Here is a 22,106-nt window from a genome sequence, read left to right on the forward strand (position 1 = left end):
TCCAAACTCAGCCAGAATCACAAGCATTCAAGCCTTACGCAAAACATTCCTTCCTCAACACTCTCTTCCAGCAAGAGTGTTTATGAAGCTCATAGGAATGATGGCGTCTTGCATCTTCATAGTGCCCCATGCAAGACTCCACATGCGTCCACTTCAAGAGTGCCTAGCACAACAGTGGAACCAGGCCCAGGGTCAGCTGACGGATCTGGTGTTGGTGGACGGCCGCACACATCACTCTCTGCAGTGGTGGAACACCACAAACCTTTCCAAAGGGCGGCCGTTCCTGGACCCGGTTCCTCAGGTGATTCTAACAGCGGACGCATCGCTCTCCGGCTGGGGAGCGCACCTCCTACACCTCACCATGCAAGGTCTATGGACGCCACAACAAAAATCGCTCCACATCAACCACCTGGAGCTCTTGGCGATCTTTCTAGCCCTAAAATCTTTCCAAAAACAGATTTCGGGCAAAGCAGTCCTCATTCGCACAGACAATATGACTGCGATGTATTATATACAAAAACAGGGGGGGACACACTCTCCCCAGCTCTCCCGCTTAGCCCAGAGCATATGGAGATGGGCAATTCCCCAAAACATCTTTCTCCTGGCACAGCACGTTCCAGGCGTACAAAACACCATGGCAGATCTGCTCAGCAGACAAACACAACAACTACACGCATGGGAACTGCATCCACAAGTTCTTCACCCATTCTTCCAACAGTGGGGGCATCCTCAGATAGACCTCTTCGCCACCCACGAAAACAAAAAATGCCCAAGCTTCGCCGCCAGATACCCACACCCATTGTCCAAGGGCAATGCGATATGGATGAACTGGTCAGGCAGATTTGCATTCGCCTTTCCACCTCTCCCACTAATTCCATTAGTGGTCAGGAAGCTACAACAGCACTCCCTCACACTCATTCTGGTAGCTCCGACGTGGGCCAGGCAGCCGTGGTACACCACGCTACTACAACTGTCAGTGGTACCACATCAAAAATTGCATCTATCCTCATGCCTCCTAACCCAGAACCATGGAGAAATCAGGCACCCGGACCCAGCTCAGCTCAACCTGGCGATCTGGCTCCTGAAATCCTAGAATTCGGATACCTTAACCTTCCCCCTGATTGCATGAACATCATCATGGAAGCCAGACGCCCTACCACTAGAGCATGCTATGCCGCAAAGTGGAAATATTCGTAATTTACTGCCGTAACAATACAATCAACCCTCTAGATGCATCCATACAGCACATAATATGCTATCTGCTCCATCTTCATAGGTGTAACCTGGCATATTCATCCATACGCCTACACCTAGCAGCGATCGCTGCCTATCTACAAAACAGGCAGCATTTATCACTCTTCAGAGTGCCCGCTATTAAAGCCTTCATGGAAGGCCTTAAACGAGTAATTCCTCCCAGGGCACCACCTTCCCCTGTATGGAATCTAAATTTGGTTCTTACACGTCTAATGGGTCCGCCCTTCGAACCAATGCACAAATGTGAGCTACAGTTTCTCACCTGGAAAACAGCTTTCGTTGTAGCTATCACTTCGCTTAGAAGGGTTGGTGAAATACAGGCGTTCACCATACAGGAACCCTACATACAAATGCATCACAGCAAGGTCATACTTCGCACAAATCCGAAGTTTCTGCCCAAAGTCATTTCCCCCTTCCACCTCAATCAATCAGTGGAATTACCTGTCTTCTTTTCGCAACCCCAATCTGTTGCAGAAAGGGCCTTACACACGCTCGATGTAAAAAGGGCGTTACTATACTACATACAAAGAACGCAACCCTTCAGGAAGACTAAACAATTGTTCGTTTCCTTCTCTCCACCACATAAAGGCAACCCCATTTCAAAATCAGGGATAGCTAGGTGGATTGTAAAATGCATACAAATTTGCTATCAAAAGGCAAAGAGAACATTATCTGTTCCCCCTAAAGCCCACTCTACAAGAAAGTTAGGGGCTTCTATGGCTTTTCTAGGGAATATACCCTTAGATGACATCTGCAAGGCAGCCACATGGTCTACACCGCACACCTTCACAAAACACTACTGTGTAGATGTGCATTCCAAGCAGCAAGCTAGGGTGGGCCAGGCTGTACTAAAGACACTTTTTCAAACAGCTGCAACGGATACCGGTGGTCGCCGCTAGGGTTGGGTACTGCTATATAATCTATGCTAAGTGTACAATCTGCAGCTCATATGCCTCGAACGGAATATGCTACTTACCAGTATGCATCTGTTCTTGGCATGTAGAGCTGCAGAGTTGTACACGCCCACCCGCCTCCCCGGCTACCTGTATCCGTTCCAGTACATCTTATTTAGATACAACACATGGGTTTCTCACTGTTATTACTACGCTCCATCATTTCCCTGTTGGCGAAAAACAATGAGGATGGAGCCGAAGCCCATGCGCAGTACGGACCGAAGGAGGAGTCACCAAACTCGTGACTTCCAAAGACTGTCCAAGAAGAAAAACAAACTGCAAACATCCGGGCCCAACACCAGATGGCGATCTATGCTAAGTGTACAACTCTGCAGCTCTACATGCCAAGAACAGATGCATACTGGTAAGTAGCATATTCCTTCTTCGATTCCGGTTGTCGATGCAGGCCTTCGGGCCAAGCTGCGCCATTAGGCCTTTGGCTCATGGAAAGAACTCCTTTCAAAAAGTGTCCCCAATGTGGATCAAAGTTTCCACACGCCGATCTTCACAAGGTGTGTAACATCTGCTTTTCGCCCGAATACTAGGCCAAAGACTGTCCAGCTTGTGCCTCTTTCCGCTCCAAGAAAACCATATGGGATCGTCTAGCTCGAAGAAGCATGGCTCGGTCATGTAAATGTAAATTGATAATTGTATAGCGCACTACTCACCCGCAAGGGTCTCAAAGCGCTTGTACGAATACCGCTGTGGAACCCATCCTGGCTTTCCCTGTGAGGCGTCCACTCCTGGGCACCCCCAAGGTGGAGGCCAGGCATCCTTAGCGTTGTGGGGGCCGTTGAGGAGATTAAGCAAGCTATTGCCCAGAGTTGCAGAGTGGGACTCCATGATTGGAATGGCACCGAGGCGAGAATTATCAGGTCCGTGGAATTTTGAGCCCAAGACCCGCCGAGGCGGGGAATTGAACCCTGGTCCCGGGCTAGACCTCTGCATCAGGGTCTGCCGCTCTAATCATTGAGCCACACTTCTCCATCGATACCGGACGATATCTTCCAAGAAGGCATCAATGTGCAGGAGCAGATTGAAGAGGGCAACATTAGCGCTTCCGAAGCAGCCGACGTCGAAGACATCACTCCAGGACAGCGGGTAAAGTACTGACGTCGACTCCTGCCTCCCACCCATTCACAAAAAGGCTTCGTTAACACCATCACCTTCGGGCCTAGGTGCACACCGGGACAAAATTTCCCCCGCCTTCGGGCTCGGCAAAGAAGTCACTACATGAGCCTTCATGCCACTCTGGATTGAGCCAGCCTACCGTTGGTGTCGAAACCCAACACTGTCTTCGTCCGCACAGATGCCTGGTTCCACATCGGCGCATTCGGCACCGAAATCCACGGGCACTGACTTTCCGGCTCCGAAAAAAGAATCGGAACCGAGCAAACAACCGGTTCCAAAGACCACTGGCGCTCAGCCTTCGGATCCGAAACAACCATCTGAACCAAAGAAACAACCGGTTCCAAAGACCCCAACGGAACCCAGGAATACTCCCGATTCCAAACCTAAGGAGCATAAACCGACTTCAGAACTTGTGCCACACAATCGGACCTGAAAAAATCTGAAACCACACACTCCAGAGGAGGAGCTTTTTCGACCTGATCCAACCCAAATAAACTCTCCAAATAGACCCCAAGACAGGTAAACTTATACTTAGTCCTTCCAGGAAAAGGAAAACGGACAAACCTGTACCAGCTTCAAGCCCTTTAAAGAAGAGACATTGCCACTTCTCCTTTAAGAATTCCTTCTCCACCTCCTCCATACCACATCTCTCCTATCCAATCTCCAGTACCCTCACAATCTTCTCCACCTCAGGATAACACAACCTCTGGGGAGGAAGGGGATGACGAACCTTTAGGGGAACCTAGTTATACTAATACCCCAGAGGACCCATGGGACGATAATGGCACACCAGATGTTCCTAATACACCACAAGATATCTACCCATCTAGACCATCCCCTCCAGAGGATACCATAAGATTCACTCAGCTCATACACAGAGCTACAGAATACCACGGTGTGAATTTGCACATAGACCCAGTAGAAGATTTCCTCATGGACACTTTTGCACCACCTTAAAGGTCCACTTCCATTCTCCCAATGCTAAAAGGGGTAATCAAACACGCTCCTGACGTTTTTAAGGATCCTGTAAGGGCTAGAGTCATTAACCCCAGGGTAGAAAAGAAATACAAGTCTGCCCCAGCTGACCCTGTTTACATTAAAGGGCAGCTTCCCTTGGATTCCTTGGTAGTCTCCAACGCCAGGAAAAGGGCTAACTCCCAAACCTCAGGCGATGCTCCACCTCCTGATAAGGAGTCAAAACTGTTGGACGAATCTAGTAAAAGAACAGTGTCCCAAGCAGCCAACATATGGAGAATTGCCAACACACAGGCTTTGCTGGCTAGATACGATAGGGCACACTATGACGAGCTAGAGACCCTACTACAACACCTTCCAGATCAATATAAAACAAGGGCCAATGATCTCATCCAGGAAGGCAAACTTATAACTAATACCTCCATTCGATATGCTCTGGATGCTGCAGACACAGCCTCCCGAGCTATTAATACCAGTGTCCTTTTGCACACACATGCGTGACTACGCATTTCGGGATTCAAACTACCATGCTAAACCAACAGTTTGACCAGGAACACTTATTTGGGCCTAGTGTAGATTCTCCTTTGGAGAAGATGAAAAAAGATACGGATATTGCCAAATCAATGGGAGCTTTGCAATCGCAAGCTCCCAGAAGTTCCTTTCAACGCTCCTCTTATAGGGGCTCCTCTAGAGATTTTACCACTGATAACTCCTCCACTTCCTACAAAAGTCCCACCCAGACCTCATCTAACAGAGGCTATTACAGAGGAGGCTACAGGGGCAATAACAACAAGGGTAGAGGCAAAAATACCAATACTCGTACCGCCTCCACCCCCAAACAATCACTTCCCTCCACTACCCCCGGACCACTCTACTCTGGTCGGGGGAAGATTGCTACAGTTCCTACCTGTCTGGAACACCATTACCACGGACAGGTGGGTGAGACAAATTATCCAATCTGGCTATTGCCTAGAACTCACTTCAACTCCCCCAAACATACCACCTAAACAGCGTCCAATGTCAAAAGAGCATTTGGCGCTCCTAAAACAAGAGGTGCTTTCCCTGCTACAAAAACATGCAATAGAACCAGTTCCCCTGATCACCAAAACACGGGGGTTTACTCACTGTACTTTCTCATTCCATAGATGGAAGGAACCCTGAGACCCATCCTGGACCTCAGACCATTAAACCTCTACATACAATCAGACCATTTTCATATGATCACTCTTCAACAGGTCCTTGCTCTACTCCAACTAGGCAATTTCCTTGCAAACCTTAAATCTCAAGGACGCCTACTTCCACATTCCCATTCACCCTGCTCACAGGAAATAGCTTCGATTTGTAGTGGGCGGTCAGCATTACCAGTTCAAGGTTCTCCCATTCGGAGTCACCACAGCACCCAGAGTCTTCACAAAATGTCTGGCAGTGGTAGCACCCCACTTAAAAAGGCAACAACTTTGCGTCTTCCCATATTTGGACGACTGGTTCATAAAAGCCAAGTCGCATACCCAGTGTGTAAATCACACACACACCACAATCGAACTACTTCACGACTTAGGGTTTACCATAAACCTAGCAAAGTCTCACCTCCAACCGTCCCACATCCAACAATATCTAGCTGCCACAATAAACTCCTCAAAAGTCCTTGCATATCCCAGCCCAGCCAGGATAGCAAGCATGCAAACCCTTATAACAAAATTCCAGCCGCAACACTCACTTCCAGCTCGAGTGTTCATGCAATTAATAGGGATGATGGCCTCTTGTATATTCATAGTACCTCATGCAAGACTCCAGATGCGCCCCTTACAGGAATGCTTAGCACGCCAGTGGAACCAAGCTCAAGGTCCGCTAACAGATCTGGTGTTGGTGGATGGCCGCAAACATCGCTCTCTGCAGTGGTGGAACACCCAAAACCTTTCCAAAGGGCGACCGTTTCTAGAGCAGACTCATCGCTCACCGGCTGGGGAGCTCATCTACTACATCACACCATACAGGGCACATGGACACCTCAGCAAAAGCTACTCCACATCAATCATTTGGAGTTACTAGCAATCTTTCTGGCATTAAAATCATTCCAGTAACATATATCAGGCAAAGCTGTCTTAGTCTGCACCGACAATATGACAGCAATGTACTATTTACACAAACAGGGGGGACGCACTCTGCAGCTCTCTCAACTAGCACAGAGCATATGGAGGTGGGCTATTCCTCAAAACATATTCCTTTTAGCCCAACATCTTCCAGGAATTCAGAATCACATTACCGATCTGTTAAGTCGTCAGACACAACAGATTCACGAGTAGGAATTTCATCCACAAGTTCTTAAACAGTTTTTCCAAATGAGGGGGCAGCCAGAGATAGATCTCTTCGCCACACATTACAACAGAAAATGCCCAAGCTTTGCCGCCAGATATCCTCACCCTTTGTCCGAAGGCAATGCGATATGGATGAATTGGTCAGGCAGATTTGCGTACGCTTTTCCGCTTCTCCCATTCATTCCATTAGTGGTGCGCAAGCTGCAACAACAGTCACTAACACTGATCCTAGTTGCTCCCAAATGAGCTAGACAACCATGGTACATAACATTGCTGGAACGATCAGTAGTCCCGCACCAAAAACTACACCTCTCTCCACAGCTCTTAACACAGAACCATGGAGAGATCAGACATCCAGATCCAGCACAGCTCAACCTAGCGATCTGGCTCCTGAAGTCCTAGTTTGGTTACCTCAATCTTCCACCCGATTGTATGAACGTTATCAAAGAGGCTAGGCGCCCCACCACTAGAGCCTGCTATGCAGCCAAGTGGAAAAGATTTGTTATTTACTGTAACAAAACCATCAATCCTCTAGATGCGTCCATTCAACACATCATATGTTACCTGCTGCAAATTCAAAGATGTAATCTAGCATACACATCCATTAGATTACATCTCGCTGCCATAGCAGCTTACCTACAAAATAGACAACATTTGTCATTTTTCAAGCTACCTGCCATTAAAGCATTTATGGAAGGCCTAAAAAGAATAATTCCTCCCAGGGTACTACCCTCGCCAGTGTGGAATCTAAACATCGTCCCTAGATTAATGGGTCCTCCATTTGAACCTCTACATAAATGCGAGTTACAATTTCTTACATTGGAAAGTCGCTGTCCTTGTGGCCATTACATCTCTCAGAAGTCAGTGAGCTACAGGCACCAACTATTCAAGAACCATTTTTACAACTCCATCAGAACAAAGTGGTTCTCAGGAAAAATCCCGAATTCCTCCCTAAGGTTATTTCTCCCTTCCATGTCAACCAATCTGTTGAGTTGCCAGTGTTCTTCTCGCAACCACAAACAGCAGCAGAAAGAGCTCTTCATACACTAGACGTAAAAAGAGCACTCTTTTACTATATTGACAGAACAAAACCCTTTTGCAAAACAAAATAACTTTTTGTATCCTTCTCACCACCACATAAAGGCAATCCCATATCAAAAACTGGGATTGCAAGGTGGATTGTCAAATGTATACAAATTTGCTATCTCAAAGCAAAACTTACACTGTCTATTCCCCCTAAAGCCCACTCTACCCGCAAAATAGGGGCTTCAATGGCATTTTTAGGGAACATTCCCTTCGATATCTGCAAAGCAGCTACATGGTCTACACCACACATATTCTCAAAACACTATTGTGTAGATGTGCAGGCGAAGCAACAAGCTGGTGTGGGCCAGGCTGTACTCAACACTATTTCAAACTACTGCAACAGATACTGGTGGTCGCCGCTAAGGAGAAGTACTGCTATGCAATCTATGCACAGTGTGTGATCTGCAGCTCATATGCCTCAAACGGAAAATGCTACTTACCAGTATGCACCTGTTCTTGGCATGTAGAGCTGCAGATTCACACACGCTCACCCGCCTCCCCGGCTACCTTTAGCTGTTCCAGTATTATCTTAATTAGATACAACATACATGGGCATCTATTCCTGCTTCTTACAAAGCTCATCATTTCCCTTCTTGGCGAAAAAACAATCTGAAGATGGAGTCTATGCCAATGCGCACTATTGTCGAAAGGAGTCGCCTATCTCGTGACTTCCAAAGTCTTATTCCAATACAACAAAGTGCAAACATCCAGGCCCAACACCAGATGGCGATCTATGCGCAGTGTGTGAATCTGCCGCTCTACATGCCAAGAACAGATGCATACTGGTAGGTAGCATTTTCCTTTAAATATATTTTGAGTGTGAAATAATATAATATCCAAACATCAGTTTCTAAAATTTTCTCTCTAACCAGATTTTTGGGGTGTCGAAATAACCGATTTTCAATAAATAAAAAAAAAAGTTGAAGTGAGGTCCTCAAACAGCTTGTTTTAATTAAGACACATGGACAGATTCTACCTCACATGTCCATGTGATGCCATAACATGTTGGGGAAGGCTGCAAAAACACCAGGGATGGCTACCGTAATGCCAAGGATTCTCTGAGTCATTTGGGTTCCCACAGTTAGATTAAGGATGTGCCAAAGGGATGCCAGTGGGGGCCATTCTGTGCTGAGGCCTAAAATGTCAAGATGAATCGCACCCTTATGCTAAGTCCATGATTATGCTAGGAGTGGATGCAGTTGTGCCAGAGATGAACACCATTGTGCCCTAATTCATTTCTGTATGTTTGCATGCCAGGTAGAGGTGGGTCAGTGGCTTCTGGGTGTCCCAGTTAACAGGGAATTGGCATCATTTGCCAGTTTGGGGGTTGGGGGGGGGGGGGGGGGGAAGTCGGGCAGTACACCTGGTGAGAACACAACACACATTAACATGCACCCACAAAAGTGCACAGCCTACTATCATCCCCAGTAGTGAGGGTGGCACCTATATATTTGTGGTGGCTTTTACAGTAGTATTAAGTGATCTGTTTCCAATCATGTCAACCTCCTCCCTGAGCGTCCAAAATTTATGGACAAGCCATGTTACCTTAGGTTATGTAGATTTGTAAAGCTCACGATTACCTGGGAAGGAACCTTCCACATTACCAACATCTACGGCTATGATGTAATGCTTTAATGACGACTTTCTCACTTCTATCGGAAGTCTGCCTCAGAAATGTGTTGATCCACCACTTCACTTTATTTATTTTAGTATCTTAAGCTCTGCACGTACCGATCCTTCCTACTCTTTAATACCTGAAAGGTTAGCAACATTTTCAAACTCTGCTTAGCCAAAAACCACGTCTTCCACTCCTACTAGATAGTTGTCCCATCAGACTTATTTCCCAGTGGGGTTGTACTCTCCCACATCTATGACAACCTACCCTCTGGAGGGAGGTCTCCACCCTTTGCATATCTGTTGTCTAAGAGGATTTTATTGGTTTCTTTTGTTATGGTTAAACATTTGTATGATTTACAATCTGCCATTAGTATGGCATCGCAAAGTCTTGCATTATTCTTGGGTATGACTTTCCATACATTTTGATTGCATAATAGTTTCCGATTAGATTTTGTGTTTAAGTGTGATGTCTATATATAGTTAAATTCTGTGTTTTTGATGGGTGACAGTGGAGGGTTGTACGAAACTGCTTCCATATTTCCGCAGTTGGTAAAGGTACTCATTTGCTTGGAAAATGTGTATTTAATGAAAGTATTAAATGGTTGTCCTGTTTCATGCTTTTGTAGTCCATTCATTGCATATTCAGCCTGTGTTGGGTGTATGTTCAGAGTTGGGTCTTTATTTATATCGTTGTATGGAGGTTTTTGATGCCCACCTCTGTGGCTTAACTGTGTTGTGTTGGATACATCTGCAATGTCCTAATGGATGTTGGTTGTCTTGCATGTGACAGTTCAGTGATATTAGTTGAAACAAACGTAATCTTGCCTTTATGAGCAAAGTCTGTTAGCAGCGGTGCCCAGATATACATTTCTCTGGCTGGGCTGCCAGTTAATCTAGGCTCAAACTTTCCAATTTTTGAAGTGTCTATGCTGTCTGGTATCCTCCGTGATCAATGAAATTAACCTAATTTGATAAGTACTGATGTTTTTCCTTGTTAGAGATCATTGAATGGATTTAGGTTTTTCTTTTGTGCTCTTAGAATAACTTTAGTATGGTGCTTTCAAATGTAGATTGAGTGAAAGGAAAAGTTATAATGGAAGTCTAAATAACAACATTCCATGTGGTGATACTTTGAAAAGCTTTATACAGTTTAGCTCGCTTTTTGGGGTAACGCAAGGGGCCCAGACAGACAGAACATATTATGGGGTCGTCAAACTTAAATTGAGAGTTTCCAGTATTTGGCAGAGCCACATCCTCTTGGTTGCTGCACCTAATTATGCAGAAGTTAAGTTTGATCCCTGATTAGACAGAAGTGATATTTGCAGTCCAGTTCGATAGACGATCCAACTTGTCACCATCAATATTATTTGGTTATTCATGCAGACATTCAGCTTAGATACATTCTGAATAAGTAGGATCTTAACACTGGCTTGCACTGCTTTAACGGTGCTTGAATTCACCCTTACGAAGACCTCTTCTACAGTAGCCAATAGCACATATTCTTTTAGGACAGGGAGTGCTTCTGTTAGGTTTTTCTCGGTTTAGTCACCTTGACAGTTTTTCTTCTGTTTACTCTGCACCCAGGTTCCACACGTTTTGTAGTGGGCTGTTTTAAGATCTACTTGGGAGACATATTTAGATTTCGAGTTTTCTTGGAAGTCCTCTGTCAGTTGTTAAATATCCAGGCAGATCTGGTAAGTGGGAGCAATTTTGTTTTTCTTCTAAATATTATTCTGGCCATGCGAACAAAGGCCAAGCTCTCCTGTAAGTTTAAAATTCACTAGGTGGCTTGGTCAGGCAGTAGTTTACATTGGCTGTATGGCAAGTAGCATAGATGCAGTGTCCATCTCACTTACCCAGAGTAAAGGCATTTTCAGTAGCACTCTACAAGAATGTCCACTCTGGGTGTGTGGGACATCTGATACTTAGTTTTTTAGGCTGTTTGTAATTATTTCTCTTAATTTGTGCGCTAACTCATATGACCAATTTCCAAGCATTTCTAAGTCTGGCAGCGGAGTAAGCAGAAAACAAGAAGATACTTGCCTATAGTAATTCTTCTATTCATTTTTTCCCTCTATAGTACGTGGGTCCAGCTGATAAACTAGTTTTGATGGGACAATGCAGTGTATACTGTCTTGAACCATTCAGTCACAAACAAAGATATGAAAGATCCTCGTGCAAAACCAACAGATACAAAAGAACTTTAAAAACATGTGAACTGAAGTAAAACGTAGTAATCTGTGCAAGTGGTAAACAGTGTTTATCATTGAGTGGGATTAAATGTAATGTATGCACTCTCCTATGAAGGGGCTGAGCAAAATAAAATTGAGGGTTCTGCGGAATGGACCAATACGCTTTTAAGGCCTTAAATTTTTCTAGAAGTAGTTATGCCTCTCCTCTCTCACTTTGTTTAGGGCTTGATTGTTCTTGGAGAGGCACCTCCGCAGGATACGTTAGCAGTTCATCGGAGACACCTCCTTGGAGCAGAGGCTAAAGTTGAGAGCGCTCCGACATTGCCTATTGCTGCAGACAGACTGGTAAGTTTAGAAGGGATAGAGGGAATTATGTAAACAGCGTGTTGAAGGTAAGGGGAGATTGGACCATGTCCACATACCATTATGTGGCACTTGGAGTAACAACAACCTACATTGCTTAGGTCTGATTTTTATAGAGGTGGTGGTAGGAAAAATATTTATTTTGTTCCAGGGAGCGTCTCCTTTGGAGTGCAGTGAATATAGTATCATGTAACTCAGTTAATCCGTTAGAAATAGTGGAGAGTCACAGAAAAAGAGCGAAGAGTTTCTCTGCAAACAAAGAATTTTTTTAACTGCCGCGTCCCAGCCCCTGAAATGACAAAGCCACACAAAAACAACTCTTAGCGCTGCGGTCAGTGCCATTTTTCCCGTACCTTCCGTCTTAGATCTGGATTTAGTTCTCACAAACGGATGACTGTGACAGATTTCTACCTTTGTCTAGGGTCAGGCCACAACTACAAGTCATGCTGGAGTGTGCCCTGATGAATCCGAAGGTGATCCAGAACGACAAAGCTAAGTTTCTGTAGTAGGGGATCTCTGTGTATAGTCATAATCTAGTGAATAGTCCCGCCCATGTGCGCGGACCCCGGAGCAATAAAAAATAATCTCTAAAAGGTGACAAATCATGCAGACCTGCATACACCTTTAAGAGAGAATTTAATTTAAAGACAGATAATGCAGCCTATTCCCACAGGCTACACTGTCCAGTACTTCAACTAGAATTCCACCAAAATCCACAAACAGCACTGCCTGTCCAGTTTTTCTCCACATAGGAAAAAACCCTGCCTCTACCAGCAAAAGCCTCTGGAATGATAGAGAGGAAGGAGTGGACAGACAAGCCCCATAGGCTGCCATTATGTGGCTTGGAACAGGATACTGTGCCTTTAAGAAAACTTTCCAGTTTTCCAGAACTTTCCCCAGTATCCCAGAATGCCCAGCAGGTCCCATTTACTTTCAGTTCTTTTTTCCGGCTCCTGCTAGCAGGACCCTGGAGCATTGAGCTCTACCTTTTTCAAGGTTTTTCATTGAGATTTTGGCAATTTTTGTCACTTTTTCTTGTGTTTAGTAGCTGGTACTGTCAACATGCCTGGCTTGTTCGACAAGTGCCCGGAATGTGGTCGAAAGAAGGCTAAAACTGACCCACACGAGGTGTGCATAGCTTGCCTTCCCCAGTCCCACGTGCCTGAAAGCTGTACCATCTGCCACTCGTTTTCAGCAAGAACCCTGAGGGACAGGATGAAGAGCAGGCTTCAAGCTCTGGAGGAGCGAAGACTGAAGGCACCAGGTGGGTCTGGAGGGGCTGATTTGGCCCATGCTGAGGCCTCTGGGGGGCTCCCCAGGGGCAGGAAGACCAGTAAGCGCTCCCGCTCCCCGTCGACGTCGAGGGCGTCGACGGCGACGTCGAGGAGGATGACCACCGTCTGCTCGCCGTCTCCCCAGGGCTCTGGGGAGAAACGGCGTCGACGATCGCCGTCGAGGGACCTGAATAGGCCGCCGTCGACTACATCGGCGTCGTCGGCGACGACGCCGTCTTCGACTGCGTCCAGCAGTCGACATCGAGAGAAGACCCGGCGTCGGCGTTCGGCGTTGAGGGATCGCAGCTCGCCGTCGATGAAGAGAAGGAGGTCGCCGTCGAGAAAGCGAAGATCGACGTCGAGAAAGCGAAGATCGCCGTCGAGGCGGAGGTCGCCGTCGAGGCGGAGGTCGCCGTCGAGGCGGAGGTCGCCGTCGAGGCGGAGGTCGCCGTCGAGGCGGAGGTCGCCGTCGAGGCGGAGATCGACGCCGAGGCACAGGTCGACGTCGAGGCACACGTCGACGTCGAGGAAGAGAGAGTCGCCGGGATCGGTGTACTCAGTGGTGTATACCCCGCCTCGGAGGTCTCCGTCGCCTCCTCCTCTCCCACCTCTGCCACCGCCTCCTCCACCACCACCACCACCGCCACCTCCTCCACCACCTCCTCCACCACCGTCTCCACTTCCTCCACCGCCGCCTCCGCGGCCGCGGACTCTGTCTCCGCCACCCCGGCCTCTGTTGCTGCCAAGCACTCCTGCGGTGCCGCCGCCGGTCCCCCCGAGGTCGGTTTCCCTTCCACGGTACCCGACTCCGCCGCAAGGGACCCCGAAGCCACGACGCCCACGGTCGCCTGGACCAGCGAGACAGGCGGACAGGCCTAAGCCGAAGAGGTCGCGCTCCCGTTCTCACAGGAGGCGACGATCGCGGAGCCGAGGGCGATCCTCGTCAGACTTTAGACGACGCCGCAGAAGGTATAGGTCCAGGTCGCGCTCCTCGGACAGGGACCTTTCCCCGACGCTGTCGGACTCCCCGGGGACTAGGGTGTCGCCGGTGGACGACTTGGTCTCGTTCCAGGAGGTGCTGTTGCGAGGGGCTGCGAAGCTGAATATCACGGTGACGGTTCCAACACCCACGACGTCCGTGATATTTGAGACGCTTCATAAAAGACACTTGTCTCGCCCCCTCCTGCCTCTCGTGCCTGGACTGGTGGAACCAGCTTTGGAACTGTTCCTCACTCCCGCAACAGCGAAGGCCGCTCCGTCCAGGCTCATGAAGAAATATAGGGCCCCGGAGTCGGATCCGTCATTCTTGAGAGGGGACCCGAAGCCGGATTCGGTTATCGTGACGGCGGCGAGAAAACAACATGCGACATGCGACCGCCCCGGCCTCCACGGTGCCACCGGACAAGGAAAGCCGCTGGCTGGACTCTGCGGGCAGGAAGGTGTGTGGTACCGCCGCCACCACGATGAAGGCGGCGAGTGCAGGGGCGTTGTTGGGCCGTTACGACTGGGCCCTGTGGGAATCCCTGCAGCAATATGCGGACCTCCTGCCACGAGACAAGAAGGAGGACTTCTTGGAGACGGTGCGCGAAGGCATGCTGGTTTCTAACCAAACGATCAGCGCAGCAGCGGATATATCGCTATTGGCCGCCCACGCCTACTGTCATGGCGTCCACCAGCGGCGCCATTCCTGGTTGCGCCTGACGTCCCTCAAGCCGGAGGCGCAGCAGAGAGTGGCCAACCTGCCCTTCTCGGGGGAAACCCTGTTCGGGAAGCATGCGGACGATGAAATGGCCCGCATGAAGGCTGAAGCGGAAACCCTGACGGCCGTCGGGTTGGAGAAGGCCGAGAAAAAGAAACGACCGTTCCAGAGGAGGTTCGGGTCGTCGGGCCGAGGGCGTGGGCAGGGCTCGGGACAGCAGCAGCCACAACAGCAGCAGTTCCGCAAGCCCTTCCAGAAGCGCCAGAGGGGTAGAGGTGGCCAGCAGGCTACTACCACAAACAAGGGCCCGGCCGGGTCTCGGCCCTGAGCTGTTACTTCCCCCTCAACCGTTACCCACTCCAGTGGGGGGAAGCATTCGATTTTTTCCGGCAGAGTGGAGAAAAATTACTCAGAACAAGTGGGTGCTGAATATTGTTTGCAATGGATACAGTCTTCGGTTCATCAGCCCGCCTCCAGCGATTCCGCCGGTCAGCTCTCGCTTCCAGCTGAGGGAGCTCCAGGCGGAGGCAGACATCTTGTTGAGAAAAAAGGCGGTAGAAGAAGTACCTTTGTCTCAAAGGGGAAGAGGTCTGTACTCTCGGTTCTTCCTCGTTCGCAAGAAGGACAAGAACGAGTTCAGGCCCATTCTGGATTTGCGACAAGCAAACAAGTGGATTCGCAGAGAAAAGTTTCGCATGCTATCGTTGCACTCAGCTGCAACGGGGAGACTGGCTCTGTGCCATAGATCTACAGGATGCGTACTTCCATGTGCCCATAGCACAGAAGCACAGGAAGTTCCTGCGATTCCAAGTCGGCGCCAATCACTATCAATACACAGTACTGCCATTCGGGCTAAAGTCTGCTCCCAGGACTTTTTCGAAGTGCATGGCGGTGGTGGCGGCACACCTGCGGAGGAACAAGGTGTTTGTCTACCCGTATCTGGACGATTGGCTGATCAAGGCGTCATCCTTCGAGGAAGCGCAAGAACACTTCCGTTGGACGTGCGAGCTCTTGAACAAGCTGGGGTTACACGTCAACATGTCCAAATCGGTCCCATCTCCGGTACAGTGCATACAGTACCTGGGGGCCTCCATAGATACGCGGTCAGCAAGCGTGTCTCCTTCGGAGGAGAGACGGTTATCACTCCTTCGGAAGGCTCAGGACCTCAGGACTGCTCCATCGACGACTGTGAGGAAGGTGTCGTCTCTACTGGGATCGATGGCCTCCTGTATCTTCCTCACTCCGCACGCACGTCTACAGATGCGACCACTGCAGGAGTGCTTGGAGGATCAGTGGGATCAGAAGACAGGCTCTTGGGACGACAAGATCCGACTGTCTCTACATGCTCGTCAGTCTCTGAAGTGGTGGTGTTCGGCGGAAAACCTCCTCAAGGGGGTTCCCTTCCACAAGGACATTCCCACGACGAATGTGGTGACGGATGCTTCTCTCCAGGGCTGGGGTGCACATTCCGGGGACCTGCAGATTCAGGGGAAGTGGTCTCCTGTGGAATCGACGTACCACATCAATTTCCTGGAACTCAGAGCTGTCTTCCTGGCACTGAAGGCTTTCCTTCCGTCCTTCCAGACCAACTCGCTGCTGATACAGACGGACAATACAACCACGATGTATTACCTCAACAAGCAGGGGGGGGTCGAGATCGCGCACTCTGTCGCAGGAGGCGCAGGCGATCTGGCGCTGGCTGCTGGCCCGAGGATTGACGATCACGGCCACGCATCTGCCAGGGGTGCAGAATGCTCAGGCGGACGCCTTGAGCAGACTGATTCAGGAAAACCACGAATGGGTCATAAACGACGAAGTACTAGGAGAAGTCTTCGCAAGGTGGGGGACTCCAGACGTTGATCTGTTCGCCACCGCCGAAAACAGCAAATGCCGAGACTTCGCATCCAGGTACTACCAGCGGGGGACGCTGGGGAATGCGCTATGGATCGATTGGTCGAACAGCTTTCTGTACGCTTTTCCACCCATTCCCCTGATTCCGGCGGTGCTCATCAAGCTGTCCCAGTCCAGGGCGCGGATGATCCTGATCGCCCCGGAGTGGCCCAGGCAGTGGTGGTTCACGGACCTTCTTCACCGGTCTCTCCTTCCTCACATGCAGTTGCCGTGCAGGCCGGACCTTCTCACGAAGTTCGGGGGGCGGATGGTGCACCCCAACCTCTCGTCTTTGAGTTTGGCGGCATGGCTCCTGAAATAGTGCAATACGGTCATCTGAATCTACCAGACGATTGTATGGACATTCTGAAGGAGTCTAAGCGACCTTCCACTAGGACATCCTATGCTTACAAGTGGAAGAGGTTCTGTATCTGGTGTAAGTCCAAGAACTTTGATCCGACAACATGTAAGGAAGATGTCATCCTTCCATACCTTTTGCATCTGGCGCAGTCTGGCCTTAATTTCCATTCCATTAAGGTTCATCTGGCTGCTTTGACTGCTTACAGGAAGTGCCCTTCACAGACGTCCTTCTTTCAGATTCCTGTGGTCAAGGATTTTTTGGAAGGCTTGAAGAAGGTGTTCCCTCCTGTCAGACTTCCCTCGCCTTCTTGGGACTTGAATGTGGTGCTGTCCAGACTGATGAGAGAGCCTTTTGAACCAATTCACAAGGCTTCCTTGCAGCACCTATCCTGGAAGGCGGCGTTCCTGGTGGCCATTACATCGGCCCGCAGGGTGAGTGAACTTCAGGCATTATGTTGTCAAGAACCTTATACTGTGTTTCATGCTGCTAAGGTTGTGATGCGTACTCACCCTAAGTTCCTTCCTAAGGTTATCTCTGACTTTCATGTCAATCAGACCATAACTTTACCTACGTTCTTTCAGAATCCCTCTTCACCAGCGGAAAGGGCTCTCCATTCCCTGGATGTCCGAAGGGTGTTGAAATTTTATCTGGATAAGACCAAGGATATTCGTAGGTCTGACCAATTGTTTGTTAATTATGGCTCAGTCAGGACTGGTCTTGCGACCTTTAAGCAGTCCATCTCTCGGTGGATTGTGTCCTGCATACAGTTGTGTTATCAAAAGGCTAATAAGACCTTAGGGGGTAAACCTAAGGCTCATTCCACCAGGGGCAAAGCTGCCACGACGGCTTTGCTGCGTAATGTTCCGATTGCGGAAATCTGTAAGGCGGCCACTTGGAAGTCGGTCCATACCTTTGCTGCGCATTACTGTCTGGACTCGGATGCCAGGGCAGATGCTCAGGTTGGGCAGGCTTCGCTGCGAAATTTGTTCGCACAGTAGTGGTTGTGTCTTGTGTTCTCCACCGCTTTTGTTGTGTGGGGATGGGCTTGCCATTCTATTCACTAGATTATGACTATACACAGAGATCCCCTACTACAGAAGGAGTAGTTTCTTTTCTGTAACTCCAGTTCTGTAGTAGGGGTATCTCTGTTATAGTCATAAGCGCCCGCCCTCCTCCCCGGTGGAGAGATACTTATTCATATGGAGAATGCTACAGGTCTGGCGTGCTACGCCTTCAAAAAGAACTGAAAGTAAATGGGACCTGCTGGGCATTCTGGGATACTGGGGAAAGTTCTGGAAAACTGGAAAGTTTTCTTAAAGGCACAGTATCCTGTTCCAAGCCACATAATGGCAGCCTATGGGGCTTGTCTGTCCACTCCTTCCTCTCTATCATTCCAGAGGCTTTTGCTGGTAGAGGCAGGGTTTTTTCCTATGTGGAGAAAAACTGGACAGGCAGTGCTGTTTGTGGATTTTGGTGGAATTCTAGTTGAAGTACTGGACAGTGTAGCCTGTGGGAATAGGCTGCATTATCTGTCTTTAAATTAAATTCTCTCTTAAAGGTGTATGCAGGTCTGCATGATTTGTCACCTTTTAGAGATTATTTTTTATTGCTCCGGGGTCCGCGCACATGGGCGGGACTATTCACTAGATTATGACTATAACAGAGATACCCCTACTACAGAACTGGAGTTACAGAAAAGAAACTACTCCTTCAGTGGAAATCATGAAAAGGTCGCGCCTGCTCTAAGCAGAGGATTCAGACCCATTCTCGGGGCTACACTTCAAGACTTCGGGAAAGTTCAAAATGAAGAAAAAACACACAAACCATAAGCAGGCCTCTTCCGAGGCTCGCCACTCTCTTCCTGAAGTTGCCAGGACGTCAAGCTCCCCCATGGTCTTTCCCGGTCCCCTGTCTAGGAACAGATATGCATCTTGTTCAGATGCACCTTGATTTTCTGGGCCAGGCTGTGCTTCTGCAGCACCATTGAAGTGTTTAAGGATGCCATGCTTTAGACTTTCGTGCCCCACGGATCTGTGGAGGCTCCCAGCCAGATTACTGCTGGCAGGCACAGGATCCACGTCAGCTATGCCTTTAAAACATACTGGGTGTCCAGCTCTGACTCTGGGGCTGATACTTTGCCCGGTGTCACGATTCACCCCGGTTTCTGCTGCGTTGGCGCAGACCCCAACGCTGCAAGAGGACATCCAGCCACTAGTTATGTCAGACTCCAAACTGAATCCTGCCTGAGCTTATACAGAGCTCTGTCTAATTTCACCTTCTACAATCCCAGCCTGTTTTCTTTCTGACATGCACTGGACAATGCCTTTTGCCTACAGGCTGTCCTCCAGTACTCCAGAAACTAGAGAGAGGCCTTCGTCCTATTTTAGATCTTTGCCCTCACACTTTCTTCCTAACAAGACAATTTCAGAATGCTCACATTTGCCCATGTTCTATCTGCCCTAGATCCAGAAGACTCGATTGTAGCACTGAATCTGCTGGACACCTATTATCACATTCCTGCCCTGCTTTCCCAAAGGTGTTACCTATGGCTCAATGTGGGCCAGGAGCATTGTCAGTTATACGTTCTCCCTTTTCGCCTTACCAGTGCCTCTCAGGTGTTCACAAGCGTGATGGCGGTTGCAGCATATCTTCAGAGGTTGGAGCCACCAGTCTTCCCCTAACTTCACTGGCTGTTGAAGACTCGTTCGGCAGAGTCGGTTGTAAACCACTTCCAGACGACAGTGAACCTCCAAACATCTTTAGCTCTCACATCAATGTGACAGTCACATCCGACTACTTTGCAGAAGCTAGTGTTCATTAGAGCTGTTCTGAATACTATGCAATTTCAAGCATTCCTTCCCGGGTCAATGAGTCCAGGACATTCGGGCTATGACCGTAATGTTGCACACTTGGCCTTCTGCTTCCTGCTAGTGGACCACACTAGGTGGGACATGCTAGCTCTATAGTGGAATCTAAAGTCTCAGTTGGTTCTGTACCTAGGGAACCTGTGTGCTTGAGGAGACTGCAAATGACTTGCAGTGGTTGCTTCTCGACCACGATTGGACAGACTGCAGACCCCTCTTGCTACAGTGACAGTAAGTTGCTATTGGGTTGCAGAGTTCTTCTGGGAGAGTTGGAGATCAGAGGATTCTGATCTCTGGTGAAAACCGGTCTCCACATCAACCTGTTGGAGCTGTGTCATTCGCCTGGCACTAAAGGCCTTCCTACCATATATGGGGAGGCTGGATCAGGTTCTCATGTACATCACCGATACTGTGTGGAACTGCTACACACAGGGTGGGCTAGGGTGCCGAGCTCCCTGTGCCTGAAAGAGCTTCACCGCTTGAACTGGTTGAAGTAACTGCATTTCCATTGTCATGAACCTCTTGACAGAATCTTTTAACTTAATGGCAGAATAACCCAGTTGGTAGCACCTTGTAGATGACGAATGGCAGTTACACTCCAAGGTGGCACAGGATATTTTCCATCAATGGGAAGAAACCTGTTAAGATATTTTCGCCACAACAAAGAACATGCTATGCCAGCAATTACGTGAGCTGGCATTTCCAAGAAGGCTCTCACACTTATTCCGGATAGAGTGGAGCACGGGATTCCTGTACACCCTTCCACCGCTATCTCTCCCACACCAAGTTTTGAAGACTAACATGAACGACCTAGTCTCCCTAGTGAATGTGGTAATTTGGACATTAGCATCTCTCCTCTAATCAGGCTTTGCTTTCAGGAAGATGTGGGCATCGGTGCACACATTCACAAAGCACTGCTCCCTCAAAGGCCAGATGCACTTTGAAGGGCATTTCACTTGTTGTGTTCTGCTTTCTGATTTGAGCTTTTTCACAGACTCACCACCTTAGAAGGAACTGCTTTTGTATCTATTCTGAAAATGAGGAATCTTAATTTAGAGCCCTATTCATCAGAAGAAAGTTACTGACCTTCAGTCTGGTGGATATTGTAACTGGGGAATCCTTGCCGCCCTCCCGCCTCCCCATTCTGTGAACTAGTCTCCTTTTTCAATCTGAAACAATCCCACTCTAGGAATCTGCATACTGGTATCCACTGTATGTTGGGCTCCACGTCAGATGACCTGGATAAAGTCAAGAAAGAAACTGATGTCATCACTTAAGGGTGGTTCTTATATGCAGCTCTTGTTACTTTTGAGATGGAATGAAGTAGATGCGGATAGTCCAGTCTGAAGAAAGTCCACCAGAAAGCGCATTGCCAAAGTTATGTAACTTGTTCGTTTGTGCTTCAGCGCACCTTTCCCTTAATTTCAAAACTGTTAAAGGAAGAGAACTATAAAGCTAAAATATGCATAGTTGCTGATACCAGTTTGCACAAGACACGTATGTTTTTAGGTCTCGACTAGCAGTGCAGCGCATGCGTTGCTCGCTTTGTGAGGCATGCAGTACACACTATAGGTGAGGGAAGCCCCGCCAACTTTTTCATTGGCTTATGGCTTTGTCATTTCTAAATGCTGCCTTCTGCTGCTTTCTGATTGGTTTAGAGGCTGCTAGTCCGTCCTTTTGACGGCCATGTCTCCTTCCATGGCTATTGGCCCCTTTACTGTGTGTTTGCTGAGCACTACTTTGTTCCCGTGCCACCCCTCCCGCTGTCCGAGCCTTCTCTCCCGCCCCCCCACACATCTCTTCGTGAGATCACCGCCACGGGCCGGGGGGGGGGATCGCCTCTGCTTGTGACTGTGTGGGAACTGTGAGGGCACTGCGTGTTATCACCACCGCAGGCTTGTGGTCACGCCATTTAAACTTGCCCCAAGATCACCGCCGCGGCCCGAGCTAAAGCAACACTCCAATTGCCCCTGGGATCTCTGCCGCCAGCTCAGGAGCCTCGGGAACCCTGTGCTCTGCATTGCTGACGTCCGGGAAGAGCCGTGCTGGGATTGGTGCCCGCACGGGTGTTGCCCGGCAACAAGGGGCTCGTCCCAGAGAGGAGCTGCGGTGAATTCCAGGAAGATCAAGGC

At 48.8% G+C, this 22,106-nt stretch overlaps 1 protein-coding gene across 5 annotated transcripts in view; it reads left to right on the forward strand.

Moving 5' to 3' along the window:
- The window catches only part of KANSL1 (KAT8 regulatory NSL complex subunit 1), a 1,694,895-nt gene that overhangs the window by 952,645 nt on the left and 720,144 nt on the right, over positions 1-22,106 (forward strand). For all 5 annotated transcript variants that reach the window (XM_085650272.1, XM_085650270.1, XM_085650273.1 and 2 more), the window contains one exon: positions 11,746-11,868. In XM_085650272.1, the coding sequence (XP_085506398.1) occupies positions 11,746-11,868 (123 nt within the window). The remainder of the gene's footprint in view (positions 1-11,745; positions 11,869-22,106) is intronic.

The sequence above is a fragment of the Triturus cristatus genome, chromosome 1_1 (genome assembly GCF_964204655.1).
Source record: "Triturus cristatus chromosome 1_1, aTriCri1.1, whole genome shotgun sequence".
Taxonomy (NCBI): Eukaryota; Metazoa; Chordata; class Amphibia; order Caudata; family Salamandridae; genus Triturus; species Triturus cristatus.